General features: G+C 40.6%; 1 protein-coding gene across 4 annotated transcripts in view; it reads left to right on the top strand.

The window, feature by feature from the left end:
• The window catches only part of PTPRQ (protein tyrosine phosphatase receptor type Q), a 429,454-nt gene extending 409,784 nt beyond the window's left edge, over positions 1-19,670 (top strand). For all 4 annotated transcript variants that reach the window (XM_077471954.1, XM_077471952.1, XM_077471951.1 and 1 more), the window contains 6 exons: positions 2,697-2,831; positions 2,978-3,103; positions 7,543-7,691; positions 10,051-10,186; positions 13,115-13,238; positions 18,988-19,670. In XM_077471954.1, the coding sequence (XP_077328080.1) occupies positions 2,697-2,831; positions 2,978-3,103; positions 7,543-7,691; positions 10,051-10,186; positions 13,115-13,238; positions 18,988-19,025 (708 nt within the window). In that variant the 3' untranslated portion in view covers positions 19,026-19,670. The remainder of the gene's footprint in view (positions 1-2,696; positions 2,832-2,977; positions 3,104-7,542; positions 7,692-10,050; positions 10,187-13,114; positions 13,239-18,987) is intronic.
• Positions 19,671-21,477: the final 1,807 nt, after the last annotated feature.

The following is a 21,477-nucleotide window of genomic DNA, read 5'->3' as shown; positions in this document are numbered from 1 at the left end:
AAAAAAGTCCTTTAAAATCACTCGCAGCTATTATGAATTGTCGGCTCCCGTAATACAGAGAAGACTCATTGAAAGTCATTGATAAATAAATAAATAAATAAATAAAAAAAAAAAGCGTGGGGGTCCCCCAAATTCAATTACCAGGCCCTTCAGGTCTGGTATGGATATTAAGGGGAACCCTGCCTCAAATTTAAGAAAAAATTTGACGTGGGGTTCCCCCTAAATATCCATAACCAGACCCTTCAGGTCTGGTATGGATATTAAGGGGAACCCCGCGTCAAATTTAAAAAAAAATTGATGTGGGGTTCCCCCTAAAAATCCATACCAGACCCTTTATCCGAGCACGCAACCTGGCAGGCCGCAGGAAAAGAGGGGGGGACGAGAGAGCGGCCCCCCCTCCCTCCTGAACCGTACCAGGCCACATGCCCTCAACATTGGGAGGATGCTTTGGGGGTCTGTGACCCCTCAAAGCACCTTGTCCCCATGTTGATGAAGACAAGGGCCTCATTCCCACAACCCTGGCCGGTGGTTGTGGAGGTCTGCGGGCGGGGGGCTTATCAGAATCTGGAAGCCCCCTTTAACAAGGGGACCCCCAGATCCCGGCCCCCCCCCTGTTTGAAATGGTAAGGGGGTACAAAAGTACCCCTACCATTTCACAAAGAAAGTGTAAAAAATGGTTAAATAAAACAAACACACTTTTGAAAAATTCCTTTATTAAAAATAAAAAAATAAAAAAAAGATTCCAGCGGCGGTAATCCACTCTTGCTATCCAGCGACGGACGGTCATCTCTCCAGCGATGTCTCATCTCATCCAGCGCAGCGATCCATCCTTCTGTCTCCGTGGAGGAGACACTGCAAGGATTCCGGCGGCTGACGTTTCTTATATACGGAGGGCGGGGCCACCCGTCACCTGACCCCGCCCCCCTCTGACGCAAGGGGAAACCCGGGGTTCCCCGTGACGTATAGGTGACCCCGCCCCCCTCTGATGTAACGGAAACCTGCCTGTGTTACATCAGAGGGGTGCGGGTCACCCCTACGTCACAGGGAACCCCGGGTTTCCCCTTGCGTCAGAGGGGGGCGGGGTCAGGTGACGGGTGGCCCCGCCCTCCGTATATAAGAAACGTCAGCCGCCGGAATCCTTGCAGTGTCTCCTCCACGGAGACAGAAGAAGGACGGAGGATTCGCTGCGCTGGATGAGATGAGACATCGCTGGAGAGATGACCGTCCGTCGCTGGATAGCAAGAGTGGATTACCGCCGCTGGAATCTTTTTTTTATTTTTTTATTTTTAATAAAGGAATTTTTCAAAAGTGTGTTTGTTTTATTTAACCATTTTTTACACTTTCTTTGTGAAATGGTAGGGGTACTTTTGTACCCCCTTACCATTTCAAACAGGGGGGGGCCGGGATCTGGGGGTCCCCTTGTTAAAGGGGGCTTCCAGATTCTGATAAGCCCCCCGCCCGCAGACCTCCACAACCACCGGCCAGGGTTGTGGGGATGAGGCCCTTGTCTTCATCAACATGGGGACAAGGTGCTTTGAGGGGTCACAGACCCCCAAAGCATCCTCCCAATGTTGAGGGCATGTGGCCTGGTACGGTTCAGGAGGGAGGGGGGGCCGCTCTCTCGTCCCCCCTCTTTTCCTGCGGCCTGCCAGGTTGCGTGCTCGGATAAAGGGTCTGGTTATGGATATTTAGGGGGAACCCCACGTCAAATTTTTTCTTAAATTTGAGGCAGGGTTCCCCTTAGTATCCATACCAGACCTGAAGGGCCTGGTAATTGAATTTGGGGGACCCCCACGCTTTTTTTTAAAATTTATTTATTTATTTATTTATCAATGACTTTCAATGAGTCTTCTCTGCATTACGGGAGCCGACAATTCATAATAGCTGCGAGTGATTTTAAAGGACTTTTTTTCCTGCATAAATGACACTTTGTGCAGGGACAATTCTAAGCACGGGAAACATGTGCCCCTTCACAGGCATACTATAGACAACCCCCCCCCCCCCTACGAAATTTAAAGGAATATTACACTTTTATTGTTTCACTTTAATCATTATTAAAATCACTGCTCCCGAAAAAACGGCCGTTTTTAAAACTTTTTTTTGCATTGATCCATGTCCCCTGGGGCAGGACCCAGGTCCCCAAACACTTTTTAGGACAGTAACTTGTAATTTGTAATAAACACATATTTGCCATTCTGAAGTTTCCTTACAACCACTTTGCATATTATTGTATATATACTGTGATTCTGTACTTGCCAGATATGCTGCAGAAACAAATCTCCCTCCACTAAGTCTAGCTGTGTCCATTTTAACTGGGGGCAGCTGAAGCTGCTGCCCGTTCACCTCCTGGATTTACACAGACACACACAGAGGGACACCTCAAGCTCTGCAGATCCCATTGACCCTCTTATGGCTCACCCCCCTCACTTCCTGCCAAACTCTTTTTCGAGAGTGGGAGAGAGAACTGTGTATGATGTCATAAGCCTAGGCTTTTTATCAGACAAGGAACAGGAAGTGGGCTGTATAAGGTATTTACTGGCAGAAAGAAATTGCTTTACTATTCAAAATTAAAACAGCAAGGGCAGAAAATGTAAAAGATGGAAAGTTGAAAAAATGACTGAAAGTCCATTTAAAGGAAGTGTAAGATTGTTATCATTTATTCAGCGTTTGGCATATAACAATACATGTCATTTCAGGGTTATATTTGTCCTAATGAATTCATTGCTACACAAGGACCACTGGCTGGAACAGTGGGGGATTTTTGGAGAATGGTTTGGGAAACGCGTGCAAAAACTATAGTCATGCTAACTCAGTGCTTCGAAAAAGGCAGAGTAAGTTTAAAAATATTAAAAGGATATATATATATATATATATATATATATAGATATATATATAGATACCGTATACATATAATATATTTGTTATATTATTTAATATATTTGTTACAGTTTATATTCATTTGCCACTCTTTCTACAGATCAGATGTCATCAGTACTGGCCAGAGGACAACAAACCAGTGACAGTTTTTGGGGATATTGTGATCACTAAAGTTGTTGAAGATGTTCAAATTGACTGGACTATTAGAGACCTTAAAGTGGAAAGGGTAATGAACTCACTAATCTTACTTCCAATACATTCTCATATATTTTTTCCTTAGTTTCATTCTACTTCTATCAGGTCAATTTACTAAAGGAAAATAGACTGTGCCCTTTGCAAAGTGCAGTTGCACTCTGAAAGAGCAGTTGCTCCAGAGCTTAGTAAATGAGCAGAAGCTCTGTTGACTTCCATCATCCAATCACGTGCAAGCAAAAATGCTGTTTTTTTTTAACTTTCCTTTGCAGGCGATTGGGTATTCTTTTCAAAGTAAAGGTTTACATAATTTACTAAGCTCTGGAGCAACTGCAAAGTGCACAGTCTATTTGCCTTTAGTAAATCAACACCTATGACTCCACTAAAAACAGAGATAATGTTCTTCAATTTTTAATACATCTGCTTGTATGTTTAAAGCAAATCGGAAGTTACCATGGCTAAATATAAATAACTTAGCCAGGTATTCTGAAATAGAACCTAATGCACTCTATCAACCCAAGCTCCTCTGTGGCTTTTGTAGTGGAGCCACGTTCAAATGTCCATATGAAACTTTGAATGGCATTTCATATATGCATTGAATGTGTGGTGCTGCCTAACCCTGCCTTTTACTGCAAAGCTCCTCCTCTTTTTTCAAGAAAAAAAAATTGAAGCATGACATTTTGGGTATCAATTTACTCGGCATAACATTATCTTTCACAATATAAAAAAAAAAAAAAAATGGAGTAACTTTACTGTTGTCTTATTTTTTAATTCAAAAAAGTGAATTTCTTCCCAAAAAAAGTGTGCTTGTAAGACCGCTGCGCACATACGGCGTGACAAAAATTATTGCAATGACCACCATTTTATTCTCTAGAGTGTTGGAATTTTTTTTTTTTTATGTTTGGGGGTTCTAAGTAATTTTCTAGCAAAAAAACTTGTTTTTAACTTGTAAACACCGAATCTGAAAAGCAGGCTCGTTCTTTAACCACTTGCAGACCGGACCAATTTGCTGGTCAAAGACCAGACCCCTTTTTGCGATTCGGCACTGCGTCGCTTTAACTGACAATTGCGCGGTCGTGCGACGTGGCTCCCAAACAAAATTGACGTCCTTTTTTTCCCACAAATAGAGCTTTCTTTTGGTGGTATTTGATCACCCCTGCGGTTTTTATTTTTTGCTCTATAAACAAAAATAGAGCGACAATTTTGAAAAAAACGCATTATTTTTTACTTTTTGTTATAATAAATATCCCCCAAAAATATATAAAAAAACATTTTTTTCCCTCAGTTTAGGCCGATACGTATTCTTCTACATAATTTTGGTAAAAAAAATCGCAATAAGCGATTATTGATTGGTTTGCGCAAAAGTTATAGCGTTTACAAAATAGGGATAGTTTTATTGCATTTTTATTAATAATTTTTTATTATTTTTTTTTTTTACTAGTAATGGCGGCGATCAGCGATTTTTATTGTGACTGCGACATTGTGGGGGACCCATCGGACATTTTTGACACATTTTTGGGACCATTGTCATTTATTCAGTAATCACTGCTATATAAATGCAGTGATTCCTGTGTAAATGACACTGGCAGTGAAAGGGTTAACCAGTGGGTGGCAGTGTAGGGGTTAAGTGTTCCTAGGGGTGTGTTACTAACTGTGGGGGGGTTGGGCTTTCATTTAGTGAACACTGATCTCTGCTCCAATCACATGGAGCCTAGATCAGCGTCACTAGTTGCTAGGCAGAATGGAGAAATGTTGTTTACACAGCATTTCCTCCATTCGGCCGCTCCGTGAGACGATCACGGGGATGCCCGGGTCCCGCGACCGGACTCACAGGGGTCCCGACCAGCGCGGGAGCGCGCCGCCGGCAGCGCGCTCCCGATGGCAGGGCGGCATTGAATATTGGACGTACCTGTACGCCAATATGCCTGCCCGTGCCATTCTGTCGACGGACATCGTCGTGCGCTGGTCGGGAAGTGGTTAAGTGGCTACTATGATATCTGAAACACAAGACCAAGTTTTCAAAATGGACTCCAAATGTATTAGGCCTCTTTCACACGGGGCGGATCAGTAAAGATCCGCCCCGTGATGATCCGCTCGCTCAGCGGGGATCGCTCCGTTGTCCCCGCTGAGCCGGCTGCGGACAGGGTGGTCTCCGCACACTGTACGGGGACCGCCCTGTCAGTTCTCCGCTCTCCTCTATGGGGATCGGATGAGCACGGACCGTGTGTCGGTGTTCATCCGATCCGCTCTGCAGACGGATAGAAAAATAGGATTTTCCTCCGTCTGCAGAATCGGACAGTTGCGGAGGCGGACAATAGCGGGTGTCTGCGGATGCTCATCCACAGACACCCGCTATCCCATAGGGATGAATGTATGGCCCGTATTTCATCCGCAAACGGATGGATGAAATACGGACATACCATCCGCATGTGTGAAAGGGGCCTTAAATCCAAGATTACCACTCTCATATTATGTAGGGAAAATGTGCCTGCATATTAGACATGTGCACTGCCTAAAAATGTGTTTGTTTTAGTTTATTTTCATTTGTTTGTTTTTTCTTTTTGTTTTTTGGGTCATTCGTTATGATCGCAATTTGTAAATTTGTATGTTCGTAAAGTCTTACATTATTAAATTCGTAAATTCATAAATTGGAAATTAACTGAAATAACGAATGCCGCATCTAAACAAATGGAATGGAACAAATTAATAATAAATAATAATAATAATAAAACGTTTTTATTATTATTATTATTATTATTATTAATAATTCATTACGTTCCATTCGTTTAGATATGGCATTTGTTATTTCAGATAATTCATAACTTCAGATAAATTTGTATTTGTTACGTTCACTGACAGCCAAATTTGAAAGGAAATTCTAATACCCATAATTTCATAGTTAGTAATAGTTAAGTTATTATGAGTTAATTATTATTTCAGATTTCCGAATTTTCAAATTTGGGAATTTACAAATTTACAAATGTATGAATGTACAAATTTCCGAATGTACGAATTTATGAATGTGCGAATTTACGACTTTTCGAATACTCAAATTTATATAAATATTCAGAAAAATTCATTAAATGGGTCTTTGCTAATTTGGATATTTCCAAATTAACTAAATTGTTGAAATTTGTTAAAAAACGAATTCGGAAGAAAACGAATGGCACATGTACTGCATATACACTCACTGGCCACTTTATTAGGTACACCTTGCTAGTACCAGGTTGGGCCCCTGTTTGACTTCAGAGAGAGAGAGATCTTGGTCCTAATTGACATGATAGCATCACGTGGTTGCTGCAGATTTGTCAGCTGCACATTCATGATGCAAATCTCCCATTCCACCACATCCCAAAGTTGATCTATTGGATTGAGATTTGGTGAGTGTGGAGGCCATCGGAGTACAGTGATTTCATTGTCATGTTCAAGAAACCAGTTTAAGATGGTTTGAGCTTTGTGACATGGTGTATTATCCTGCTGGAAGTAGCCATCAGAAGATGGGTACACTGTAGTCATAAAGGGAATGGACATGGTCAGCAACAATATTCAGGTAGGCTGTGGTGTTTAAACGATGTGCTATACATGCATAAAATTTATTAGCTAAAACCACACAATGTAGTGTTACCAGATGTTTTCCCATTAAGAAAAAATTAAATAAAATGCCAAATAACATGAGATCACACTATGCATACAGTGCTGCCATACTTAAGGACCACTTAAGTCTTCTCAGAAGCAGCGGAGAAAATGTGGCTTACATGTAAGAAGAGATTATTGTAGGAGCTAAAGGGTATAATGTATTATACGTGAGGAAAATGCTATAAATCCCACTCACTTATATATTTATTTTCTGACTTTGACTTATTGTACTTCCTTATTTGCTTTATTCAAACAAAATAAATTATACCTAAAAGATGTGTACTGCAAATAATAATTAGGAAATAATTTAAGTAGCGCTCAATAACATTAATGAGTGATCTAGATAAAAATCAACACTATACATATAACACCATGTGATAACAACAGAAATTAATATTCATCCAATCCTTCAACCACTCCAATCGGTACTGTCCGATATCAATGAAATCTATGTCCGTGTGGTCATGGCCCCGACATGTTTCGTCATACCGACTTCTTCCTAGGGATTCATTTCTGTTGTTTTCCTGCACTTTATCAATGGACTTTATTTATATAGCACGTTATCACGGGGTGTTATATGTATAATGTTGATTTTTATCTAGATCACTCATTAATGTTATTGAGCACTACTTAAATTATTTCCTAATTATTATTTGCAGTACAAATCTTTTAGGTATAATTTATTTTGTTTGTATATTATTTCACGAAAGTAGCAGCTGTTTTTTTACTGATATTTTGTTGTATTTTATTGTTTGTTTTGGCGTGGCGGAGGCATTGAATTTTTTTGGGGAGGTCATTTTCAGTACCAGCAGACTCGTTTTATTTGCTTTATTGCAGCATGGAGATTTTATGATGGTTCGTCAATGTAATTTCACTTCCTGGCCAGAACATGGAGTTCCAGAAAACACTACTGCTTTAATTCATTTTGTAAAGATGGTTAGAGGAAGCAGACCTCACGAAAATACACCAACAATCGTACATTGCAGGTACATTATGATTATACTACTGGGGATAAAGGAGACTAACATGATCAACAATAGTATGGAATTCGAAGGAATATTCTGAAAAAAATGCTAATTCTTATCATATTAGATCTTTACAAAAAATGAGTATACAGTGTATTTCTAGTATTTTTTCAAACATTCATGCTTTGGGAATTACTTAGTTTGAAGCAGGGGTTTGCAACATCCACAACTAATCACTGACTTTATTTCATCTTTTGGGTTTTCAATGTTGGGATCTTTTTGCCATATTTTTTGCACTGTTTCTGCCCAGCTTGGAGATTTGGGAGCTTCTCTTTTATATTTATAAAAAACCATAGCAAGGCAGTAGGCCAAAGCAGGCATCTGAATTCAACAATCTTGCCACCAGAACCTTATAGAAAACAGTGAGGTCCCACCAGCCACTTTTGTAAAGTTAATCTGATAAGGCATAAAAATTCACCTTTTCATAGGTGGTTTGGAGTCACAGTGGTTTTAGGACCTTTGATTATGTTATTTTGGTAAGTAATATTTTAAAGATCTACAATGTGAAAGGCCACTGAGACTTTGTGAGCTCAGATATGCAGGGCTGGCCCTATCATGGGTGGACCCAGGCAGCACTTTGAGAGGGGCAGCAAAATGAACCACGATCGCTTCTCTTCCTCTTATATTTACCCAGCAAATTGATGACCAAGATTTTTTTTTCCAGCAGTTTTGTGTGTCATGATGACAACTGCCCCCCTGAGCTTCTCCGCCTGTCCCTATATTACCCTAGCCTGCCCCTATAATACCCTAGCCTGTCTATATAATACCCTAGCCTGTCTATATACTACATCAGCCTGCCCCTATACTACCCTAGCCTGTCTATATACTACGCTAGCCTGTCTATATACTACCCTAGCCTGTCCATATGCTACCCTAGCCTGTCCATATGCTACCCTGGCCTGTCCATGTGCTACCCTAGCCTGTCCATATACTACCCTAGCCTGTCCATATACTACCCTGTCTATATACTACCCTAGCCTGTCCATATACTACCCTAGCCTGTTCATATACTACCCTGTCTATATACTACCCTAGCCTGTCCATATACTACCCTAGCATGTCTATATACTACCCTAGCCTGTCTATAAACTACCCTAGCCTGTCCAAATACTACCCTAGCCTGTCTATAAACTACCCTGTCTATATACTACCCTAGCCTGTCCATATACTACCCTAGCCTGTCCATATACTACCCTGTCTATATACTACCCTAGCCTGTCTATAAACAACCCTAGCCTGTCTATATACTACTCTAGCCTGTCCATATACTACCCTAGCCTGTCCATATACTACCCTGTCTATACCTAGCCTGTCTATATACTACCCTAGCCTGTCTATATACTACGCTAGCCTGTCCATATGCTACCCTTACCTGTCCATATGCTACCCTAACCTGTCTATATACTACCCTAGCCTCTCTATATACTGCCCTAGCCTATCTATATACTACCCTACCCTGCCCCTATACTGGCTTAGCCCACCCCTTGGTATTGAACATAATGGTATGGTATATAATTTTGCATATAGACAATGTGCTGTTGCATGTAAATATGACTTCCTGATAAAAGTAATTTTGGTTTTAATTCTCATGATATAAAATAATGGAAGTGGGGGCCTTTTGGTGGGTGTGATTTTTTTGTTTGGGGAGGCGGCAGCTTTTAATTCTTGGACTCAGGCAGTACAATGTCTTGGGCCAGCCCTGGGTGTATGGCTGGTTCCATTGCTGCTAGGCACCTTTTGCAGTTGGCACATTTCACTATGCAATATCATAAGTCTGTAAACCATGAAGATACAGTTACAAACACAGTAAGCATGTGCATTTCCCATGCAGAGCAAAGTGACAGAGTGACTTTATTGTTGGCACCTGCAGCAACACATACTCACCTTCCCTTCACTTCCCTGCTGCTTCATTCACTGCTAGGAGTGAAAAGAAATACATGGTTCTTTTAGGTATAGAGATAATCCTCCCCCCCCCCCCCCCCCCACATGTCTGTACTTTGCATTTGGCTGCTCTGGCACCAAACACTGTCATATGGGGGTAAGGAAAAGTTCCTCAACCCTGTGTTAGCTCCAACAAAAATCAACTTAGAGCTTATACAAGGCTTTTTCTCCAAACTCCCAGTAGCAAATGGAACAGCAGGAGAGTGGAACAGTGGGGAAGGAAAGTATAATTTGCTGCAGCTTTAAAATGAGCCCAATGACATATGTGCCTCTTCATTCAGTACATGAATTTGGTTTCCCAACTCTAAAAAAAGCATTTTAAATGTTAAGAAAGCATGGTATATTTATCAATGAACTGATAATATTGTTATTATTTTAGTGCGGGAGTTGGACGAGCAGGATTGTTTATTGCACTGGATCATTTAATCCAACACATTAACCATCATGATTTTGTGGATATTTATGGCCTTGTAGCAGAGCTTAGAAGTGAAAGAATGTGTATGGTACAAAATTTGGTAAGCAAAGGCAATAATTCTGCTGTTATTGCCCTCTTTCTACTTTTGTTATATTAGTATGTATGTACAATCTAAAAATGTAAAAATACTTATACAGAAAAAATGTAAGTGATTGTAACTGTTCACCATGTAAAACAATTCATTCCGTTTAAAATAGAAATGAAAGATAACACATACCGTATATACTCGAGTATAGGCCGACCCGAGTATAAGCCGAGGCCCCCAATTTACCCCCAAAAAACTGGGAAACCTATTGACTCGTGTATAAGCCGAGGGTGAGATATGCCTGTCCATCCCTGTGTGTGTCCGTCCATCCCTCTGTGTCCGTCCATCCCTGTGTGTCCGTCCATCCCTGTGTGTGTGTCCATCCATCCATCCCTGTGTGTGTGTCCATCCATCCATCCCTGTGTGTGTGTCCATCCATCCATCCCTGTGTGTGTGTGCGTCCATCCATCCATCCATCCCTGTGTGTGTGTGTGTGTGTGTGTGTCCATCCATCCATCCATCCCTGTGTGTGTGTGTCCATCCATCAATCCATCCCTGTGTGTGTGTGTGTGTGTCCATCCATCCATCCATCCCTGTGTGTGTGTGTGTGTCCATCCATCCATCCGTGTGTGTGTGTGTGTGTGTGTGTGTGTGTGTGTGTGTGTGTCCGTGCAGCCTTGTGTGTCCAGCCTACCTGTGCCCCGAGCCTCCGTCCGGTCCCGTCCCGAGCCTCCGTGTCGTCCCGTCCCGAGCCTCCGTGTCGTCCCGTCCCGAGCCTCCGTGTCGTCCCGTCCCGAGCCTCCGTGTCGTCCCATGCCAGGATCGCCGCTCTTCGTCGGCGCCCTGGCGGCCATTCCCCTGTTCAAAAGCCGCGCCTCCGCCTCCGCCTGTGATAGGCGGAACACTCAATTTCCCAGCAGTCAGTGTTCCGCCTATCACGGACTTCGGCTCATCCGAGGATGAGCCGATGTCCGTGATAGGCGGAACACTGACTGCTGGGAAATTGAGTGTTCCGCCTATCACAGGCGGAGGCGGAGGCAGAGGTGCGGCTTTTGAAAGGTAGAATGGCCGCTGTCTGTCTGCTCGACACGCTGTTCGGGCAGTCAGACAGCGGTGACTCGAGTATAAGCCGAGGGGGGCACTTTCAGCCTCAAAAAAGAGGCTGAAAATCTCGGCTTATACTCGAGTATATACGGTATGTGTATAGAGATAAAAATAAAATGTTATAAATACCTTTTTTCCATTCCCTTTATTTTCTCTGTTATCAGCTGCATAAGAGCAAGGGGAGGAGAAGGGACAGTGCACTGAGCTTCCCAGTGAATGGCTGTGTGTGGGGGGGGGGGGGGCAGGACAAGTCTGATATCCCCCCTCAGCCTGATCTCCTTGGAGCTTTTTAAGATCCAAAAAACACTTTAGGAGGGGGCATGGGGGTAGCTATAGTTCTGTTTTAAAATCATAGGCTCCATTACAAGGTACACCTTTAGTGAAAAAAGGCTTAGCAAAGGCCACGTCTCATGTCCTAAAATAGGCAGAACTATATCCACAGTGAAGGCAAGGCTTACTTAGAACCTTCATTGTTGTGTATTCGGATAGTAGTAGTCTTGATGCTCTTTTTACAAACCTTGACTACCAAATACATATCTGCACAGTTCTTTATAGGTTGATCATAAAGTTTTTATAAATTCCTGTTTTTGCAGCAGCAAACAGACTTTATCTAAACACAAGAACATGAGTTTGCTTTTTTTTTTATTTATTTTTTTACAAGTATACTTTTAGTAAAAAAAAAAGATTTTGCAGGGATATTTGTACACTTGGCACAAAGTCTTGTGTCCTACAACAAGCACATCTCTACCCACAGTGAAGGCAGGGCTTACTTAGAGCCTTCACTGTTGTGTCTGTGACTATTATTAGTCTAGATGCACTTTTGACAAGCTTAGACTACCCGATGCATACCTGCACTGGTCTTTGTAGGATGGTCATAAAGGTTTTATAAATTCCTGCTCTTGCAGCAATAAAACAGAATTTTTCTTATCTGAACACAAGAACACAAGTTTTCTATTTTTCCCTGAAGACTTATATAACTTTTGATCTTGTCGGAAGAAATATAAATCGCCCAATTTCACTTAGGTTCACTTAAGTGATGTCACTTAAGTGATGTCAGCCAAATGAGCAATGTGCTAAAAATTGCATGTTACTTAAGACGTATATTCTCTTTGTATAGATAGCCTTATGCCCTGTACACACAGTTGGAATTTCTGACAGAAAATGTGCGATCGGACAGTGTTGTTGGAAAATCCGATCGTATGTGGGCTCCATCTGACTTTTTCCGTCAGAATTTCCGACACACAAAGTTTGAAAGCAGGATCTAAAATTTTCCGACAACGTTTAAATTCCGATCGTGTGTAGACAATTCCGACGGACAAAGTGCCACGCATGCTCATAATAAATTAAGAGACCACAGCTATTGGCTAATGGCCCGTTTATAGTCCCGACGTACATGTTGTACGTCACCTTGTTAAGAATGATCGGATTTTCAGATAACGTGTGTATGCAAGAAAAGTTTGGCACAAAATCCATCTGAAAAATTTAGATGGATTTTGTTGTCAGAATGCCTGACCGTGTGTACAGGGCATTAGTCTTTGTCATGACATGTCTGAGATAATCAGAAATAAAAACTGTTAAAATGCCTATAGGAAAAAAACTGAAATTAAAAAATACATTTGTGAAATGTTATTACTAATTACCATGTCTATATAGATATATATATCTATATATAGTTATATATATATATATCTATATATCTCTCTCTCTCTCTCTCTCTCTCTCTATATATATATATATATATATATATATATATATATATATATATATATATATATACACATACAGGCTATGATGCACATTTTTCACCAATGCTAACTACTCTGTCTCTCTCATCCACAGGCACAGTATATATTTTTACACCAGTGTGTTCTGGACTTATTAGCAAGCAAAGGCAGTAACCAGGCCATCTGCTTTGTTAATTATTCTGCCCTTCAGAAAATGGACTCCTTGGATGCCATGGAAGGTAAGCAGATACACACTGTACCCAACATGTTTCATTATCCTTCAAAAACAGAAACTCATCTGAACTCTGCCTTTCCTTCTACTCCCCTTACTCTTAAAAAAGAATTCTCACTTTTGTGTACAGCAACTTTCCAAAAGAAAACTTGCTTCTAAAGATTTAAAGGAGTTTTCTGCTTTTGGACAAACTTTATTCTTAATGCCCAGTGATTTACATGCTATTTTATTTCTATAATATATTTATTTATTAGATGATCAATAGCAATGCATCCCTTAATGTTAATGAAACCGCTAAAAAATGTGCGCTTAGTGCAAACAAGTGATGCTATATTTATGTATTCCGGGCAAAAGGAAAATCTAAAAATAACTACTTCGAAAGTGTGCAAAACCCATATGTCACAAACTCAGTGGTGAATCATATGTGATCATAACTCATATTAAATTACTTCCTAGACAATATACATGACAATACAAAGTACAGTGTCCATCACAGAACATATAGTTGAAACTTGTGCATAATAAAAGAAAAACATACTGTATATTCAAGTTTGGCAATAGTGCCAAACCACCTTAAAATCAAGTGTCAGTTCCCTTACCAAATGGTAATGATCTCCAAATTATAAGATTATTATTATTATACAGGATTTATATAGCGCTGACAGTTTTACACAGTGCTTTACAACATTAGGGCAGACAGTACAATTACAATACAATTCAATACAGGGGGGAATCAGAGGGCCCTGCTCATTAGAGCTTACAATCTAGGAGGGAGGGTCAAGTCATACAAAAGGGTAATAGCTGTGGGGGATGAGCTACTGGAGAAAATAGTGCCGTTGTTAGATGGAGGCAGGATAGGCTTCCCTGAAGAGGAACGTTTTCAGGGATTGCCTAAAAGTGGATAAATTTAGAGACAGTCTGACAGATTGGGGTAATGAATTCCAGAGGATGGGCGAGGCTCAGGAAAAGTCCTGGAGGTGGATATGGGAGGTGGTGATGAGGGAGCTAGAGAGCAGGAGGTCTTGGGAGGAATGAAGAGGGTGATTAGGTTGGTATTTTGTGACTAGGCTTATGATGTAGCTGGGGGCAGAGTTGTGGATGGCTTTGTAACTTAATATTAGTATTTTGAATTTAATCCGTTGGGCACGTGGCAGCCAATGGAGGGATTGGCAGAGAGGGGTAGCAGACACTGAGCGGTTTGTAAGGTGGATGAGTCTGGCAGCAGCATTCATGATGGACTGAAGGGGGGATAGTCTATTTAAAGGTAAGCCAATGAGAAGGGAGTTGCAGTAGTCAAGGCGAGAGATAACCAGGGAGTGAATCAGGAGCTTTGTGGTTTGCTTGGTTAGAAAGGGACATAGATTGGAGATGTTGCGGAGATTGATAAGAGATTAATAGCACAGAAATCATCCAAAGCAAATACTGCAGGATCCAATATTTCCAGGGTCCTCCACTGGTTATCCAAAGACCACTCCTCAGAATAGGGATAAATGGTGGAAGAGAAAAGGTCCATAAATAATGTGCTTAAAACCACATATTTTATTAAAAGCAAATCTATTCAAAAATATAAAAGCACCTTATAGGTAATAAAAAAAATCACATCAGAGGACGTCAGCATGCGTGCAACATCTTGAGCCACTGGTCTCACTTTACGTGCATTTAGTCTGTACATTTAGTTAATTGTAGATGAAATTCAGCTGGAATTGTTTGAAAACAACAATTGTCACATCATTTCTGGCCCAAAAGTGACAAAACAGGAAGTCGGCTGGACACCATCTTACCTATAACCAAGGGCAGAACGTGACAAAATCAGATCTTAAGATTTAAAAGAGTCTTCTTCTTCTGCCCAAACTTGCTTCCTAAGGTCCAGTGATTGTTACATGTTATTTTATTTCAGTTGTATTTATTTATTTGCTGATCAATAGCATTGCATCTCTTAATGTTGGGGCAGCACAGTGGTGTAGTAGTTAGTACTTTGACCTAGCAGCAAAAGGGTTGCTGGTTTGAATCCCAACCATGACACTACCCTCCTGGAGCCTGCATGTTCTCCCTGTGTGGGTTTTCTCCGATTTCCTCCCACACTCCAAAAACATACTGGTAGTAGTTTAATTGGCACTAGTATGTGTATGTATGAATGTGAGTTAGGGAACTTAGATTGTAAGCTCCTTGAGGGCAGGGACTGATGTGAATGTACAATATATATGTAAAACACTGCATAAATTATCAACACTATATACAGTATCTCACAAAAGTAAGTACACCCCTCACATTTTTGTAAATATTTTATTATATCTTTTCATGTGACAACTCTGAAGAAATGACACTTTGTTACAATGTAAAAAAGTAAGTGTACAGCTTGTATAACAGTGTAAATTTGCTGTCACCTCAAAATAAATCAACACACAGCCATTAATGTCTAAACCACTGGCAACAAAAGTTAGTACACCCCTAAGTAAAAATGTCCAAATTGGACCCAAAAATATTTTGTGGCCACCATTATTTTCCAACACTGCCTTAACCAGAGCTGGTGGATGTTAGAGACCTTGCGCTCCTTCACCTTCCATTTGAGGATGCCCCACAGATGCTCAATAGGGTTTAGGTCTGGAGACATGCTTGGCCAGTCCATCACCTTTACCCTCAGCTTCTTTAGCAAGGCAGTGGTCATCTTGAAGGTGTGTTTGGGGTCGCTATTATGTTGGAATACTGCCCTGCGGCCCAGTCCCTGAAGGGAGTGGATCATGCTCAGCATCAGTATGTCATAGAACATGTTGGCATTCATGGTTCCCTCAATGAACTGTAGCTCCCCAGTGTCGGCAGCACCCATGCAGCCCCAGACCATGACACTCCCACCACCATACTTGACTGTAGGCAAGACACACTTGTCTTCGTACTCCTCACCTGGTTGCCGCCACACACGCTTTACACCATTTAAACTAAATAAATTTATCGTGGTCTCATCAGACCACAGGACATGGTTCCAGTAATCCATGTCCTTATTTTGCTTATCTTCAGCAAACTGCGGGCTTTCTTGTGCATCATCTTTAGAAGAGGCTTCCTTCTGGGATGACAGGCATGCAGACCAATTTGATGCAGTGTGTGGCGTATGGTCTGAGCACTGACAGGCTCAGACCACATAGGACCCCCCCCCCCACGCTTCAACCGCTGCAGCAGTGCTGGTAGCACTCATATGTCTATTTCCCAAAGACAACCTCTGGATATGATGCTGAGCATGTGCACTAAACTTCTTTGGTCAACCACGGCGAGGCCTGTTCTGAGTGAAACCTGTCCTGTTAAACCGATGTATGGTCTTGGCCACCGTGCTACAGCTCAGGTTCAGGGTCTTGGCAAGCTTCTTATAGCCTAGGCCAACTTTATGTAGAGCAACAATTCTTTTTTTCAGATCCTCAAGGAGATATTTGCCATGAGGTGCCATGTTGAACTTTCAGTGACCAGTATGAGAGAGTGAGAGTGATAACACCACATTTAACACACCTGCTCCCTATTCACAACTGAGATCTTGTAAGACTAATGAGTCATATGACATTGGAGAGGAAAAATGGCTAATTGGGCCCAATTTGGACATTTTCACCTAGGGGTGTACTCACTTTTGCCAGCAGTTCAGACATTAATGGCTGTGTGTGGAATTATTTTGAGAGGACAGCAAATTTACACTCTTATACAAGCTGTACACTCACTACTTTACATAGTAGCAAAGTGCCATTTCTTTAGTGTTGTCACATGAATAAATGTGAGGGGTGTACTCACTTTTGTGAGATACTGTAAGCACCTGAAAAAAATGATTTTACTTTTTTATAATATCCTTCATTTTTTTTGTTTTGTTTAAGGTTTTGGATAATGTAGGGAAGGGTTGGAACATTTGTCAATTTTTTTATTGCTGTCTGTGTACCCGCTCTGATGGAACCACACACATTAGTAAAAAAGTGACAGATGTTTTAACCCTTTAATATGCTATGTAGAAAAAAAAAACCTAGTTCGAGTAAGGCTTTGCATATACAGAAGCATGTAAAGAAAAGAATCACCCCCTTTTAATTGAATCACATTTTGTTGCTTTGCAGCCTGAAATGAAGACAGACACAGTTTTATTTTTTTTCATCCAGCTGTATTTACTAGTGCAACTTATAACATCCAAGTGAAAGATATAACACCAACATGTCAGAAAAAAATAAAACAAATTCAAAAACAGAATCACTGAGTTGGAAAAAGGGTGACTCCCCTTATGTCAGTATTTTGTTGGACCATGTTTTGCTTTAATTACAGTCTTTAGTCTGTTGAGATATGTCTCTACTGTACTAACTTTGCACATCTAGACTTTGCAATATTTGCCCACTCTTTTTTGCAGAAACGGTCACCACCAAATTTAACTGAACTTGAGGAGTTCTGCAAAGAAGAGTGGGCAAATATTGCAAAGTCTAGATGTGCAAAGTTAGTAGAGACATATCCCAACAGACAAACAGCAAAAGGTGGTCCAACAAAATACTGACCTGGGGGGGGGGGGGGGGGGGGGTGATCCTTTTTCCAACTCAGTGGTTCAGTTATTCTGTTTTTTGATTATTTTTTCTGACATGTTGCTGTTACTTTTAAATAACCATTTTATGCGTGTAGCATCAGGAATAACTTTTGGCACGGAAGCTCCTCATCCAGTTGTGGTGCTATAAATCAGCTTAGGTGTCACTGCTATGAACATGATGCTTTCTACACAAAAAAAAAAAAAAAAAATATATATATATATATATATATATATATATATATATATATATATATATATATATATATATGTTAAAGAAAACAACCAAGCAACCATCTTTCACTTGGATGTTATAAGTTTCCCTAGTAAATACAGCTGAATAAAACAAAAACTGTGTCTGTCTTCATTTCAGGCTGCAAAGAAACAAAATCTGATTATTTTAAAGATGGGGGGGGGGGTTCTTTTATAGTACCACTGTATACACTAGCCAGATAGCCTTGGTGGATTGAAACTGAATTTATTATAAAACTATGAAAAAGCATTTTCTAGCAATTTTTATTTACATTTTTTTATTATTATTATTTTGGATACAATAATAAAAATGTATCCACTCACACAATTGTCCCACTCGGTTCCTTATACAACAGGTCATTGCTCCGTAAAACATATGTACTATCCGAGGGTTAAAACCTCTATTTCTACATCAAATTTAGAAAAGATGGTAAAATAATAAATAAATGTGGTTGTACAAATGTCCAATAATGCAAGAGTGGAATTTCCATAGGAGTGGAAAGAGCATGATCTATATTTCTGCCATGGTTGCCAAAAAGAAGAATAAGTGCTTGGTTGTTTTCTTTAACATATATATGTATGGAATTTTTTGTGTAGACAGCATCATGTCCATAGCAGTGACACCTAAGCTGATTTATAGCACCACAACTGGATGAGGAGCTTCAGTGCCAAAAATGATTCCCGAGGCTACCAGTATAAAAATGGTTATTTAAAAGTATGCAATGTAAATGCCCCATGCTATTTCCTAGCTCTCACTCTTAAACGTGCCACTAAGCAGACAGGCTTCTGATAGGGGATTAGGCCACGTTTGGGGCTGCAAAAGGGGGGATTGCAGAAAAAGGGGTTCCAGGTGCAAAAGGCATGATTGACCCAGCTATTGGTGGTATAAAAATTCAACAGGGCAGTGAATTCATCGCAGATTCTGTATTAACATATAAATAGTCGATATTCATACCGTTCTTTTATTTCATTTTTTTAGGTGATGTTGAACTTGAATGGGAAGAGACAACAATGTAGTGTATAAGAAAGCCCGTCTTAATGTGGCATAAGCCAAAATCACTCCTTCTTATGGTTAAGACAAGAGCAGTGAAGGAAAGAACATACAAACTCTATTAATGCTGTGCCTTAGACTACTGATGGTGGTAATGTTATGTGCACAGAACACAGGACATTCAACTGTTTGCACTGCTGTGGTCTCATTGTCATGTCATTTTTATTTTTTTTTTATCTTGAAAGAGATAAAAACAGAGCCAAATGCAATGTATAGTATTACTGTCCTCTGTGTGGATATTCAAGATTGCATCATATTTGCTTTTTGGATTTGCTGTCTAATTAAAAACACAATCTGTAATGGGGAATTGCAATGGCGGATCTCATTGTAGATACATATCCATATTTTATATACGGTATGTGCTTGTATTTTGAATTTTGAGATCCCGTACTCTGATCCAGAACAGCTGAAGAGTCACCCTATGACACTACTGAAATATTTTGGCTTTTGCACAGCACACAGTAGCTCATCGGGGATACATGGGGCTATGAAGTTGTGACTGCCAATCTTTTTATCTTTCTTCTTTCATTGTTACTGTATATACTTGCTGATGAGGTACTTTGTGTATCTCTTCTTTTTTACATTGTAGAATAAAGGTTTGATTTATGATACTCCCTGGTGTAACTGTATATGTTTATCTTGGTTTTCCTTCTAGAAGTGCCCGTATCTTTTACCTAGTCACCTTAAATGACAAACTGTATTGTACCCAGTGCCGGGACAAGATCATCCAGCGCCCAGGGCGTAAAGACGTCAAACTGCGCACCCCTTTCCCTTAGGGTTAGGGTCAGGGTGCCCCCTACCCCTGCAATTAATCATTGCGCCAGGGGCAGCCGTCCCTCCTGCCCACCCCTTGTCCCGGCCCTGATTGTACCTAAACTAACAGTATTCTTTATAACTGAAGAAACACTAAATATGCACACAATTGGTGGTGTGGTCTGTAGTGTTTAATTTGAAATCTTGTTTGATTGATTATGGCAAACTACCAAAGATCTGATCGGTTTAGCAACAACTACACTATTATATTAGTTTTTCTGTAATTTTAATGAATTACCCCAGTGATCCTAAAGCAGCCCATAGATGACTTTTTCCTTCCACCACTGGTGAAATTTAAGAAAATCGCTCAATTTAGCCCATCAACATAGTCAGTGTTAATGGGGGAATGCCTCCTGCAGCACTATTGTGTTCTGTTAGCGGGAGTGGGGCGCAGGGAACCTTCACTGCCGGAAGAACACAATCTACCGACTTGGGTACCATCAGCCTGATCATACGTGGATCGAATCTCAGTTGGTGCCTGCTGAGCAGGCCGAATTTCGATCCACGTATCCACGTTAACAATACATCACATCATTTTATCATGGAAATATGGGCTCTAGTCATCCAATGTTTACAGTTTACAATGTTGTATATTTAAAATGTCAGTGGAGTGACAGAATAAAAAATAAACGTTGGTGAATAAACAATGAAAAAATATCCTAATGAAATTAAAACATTGGAGGTTATTTACTAAAGGAAAATCCACTTTGCACTGAATGTGCACTTGGAAGTGCAGTCGCTGTAGATCCGAGGGGGACATGCAAGGAAAATACTAAAACAGCATTTTAGCTTGCACATGATTGGATGATAAAATCAGCAGAGCTTCCCCTCATTTCAGATCTTCCCCTTAGATTTAGAGCGACTGCACTTCCAAGTGTACTTCCAGTACAAAGTGGATTTGCCTTTTGTAAATAACCCTCAATGTGTACCTGACACATTGTGGACTCTTTATATATTGGGATCAGTAAACACAAGGACTTTATGTTATCCTTCCCAGTTCCATATTAGTATGTATTTAAAGTGTTACTAAACCCAAGACCCTGCATTCACTATATCTTGCCTCCCACGGTACACATGGAAATGCAATTATTTTAGTAAATAAAAACTGCTAAATACCTTTTCTCATCAGCAGTTAGAGCAATCATGTGACTTCTATCAGTGTCTGTTTAAAGCTTGTAGGAAGAGTTTTCATTCTTCCCTGATTGTCCTATGAGGCTGCAGGACTCCCGACCCTCTGTCTGGACAGCCTGGTGCTGATCACATGCACTCTCCCAAGAAAACAAAAAATCTAGCAAAACACACCAAACTGAGCATGCACAGCTGGTCCCCTAGCCTCTGTTCCATCCAGAGATGGATTGGGGACTGTGGAAGAAGGGGAGGATCAGAGAAGACAGGATCAAACAGCCTTATTACATAAGGCAGGATTAACCCCTTAGGTTCCACAGTGAGTACACCAAGCATGCCTTACTGCATATACAGACTCTTTTTACTGTTGTGGGTTTAGTAATACTTAAAAAAAAACTCCATCGATGAGGAATTCCATAGTTGTTTGTCTTTCCACTTTCTCCAAGAAGGTCAGAATGATGATGTTACTGCAGGATACCT

This window comes from Lithobates pipiens, unplaced genomic scaffold, assembly GCF_037356315.1.
Source record: "Lithobates pipiens isolate NorthernLeopardFrog02 unplaced genomic scaffold, aLitPip1_a1.2 Scaffold_8, whole genome shotgun sequence".
Taxonomy (NCBI): Eukaryota; Metazoa; Chordata; class Amphibia; order Anura; family Ranidae; genus Lithobates; species Lithobates pipiens.
Note: the sequence above shows the minus strand (reverse complement) of the source record. Positions and strands in the feature narration are given on the sequence as shown.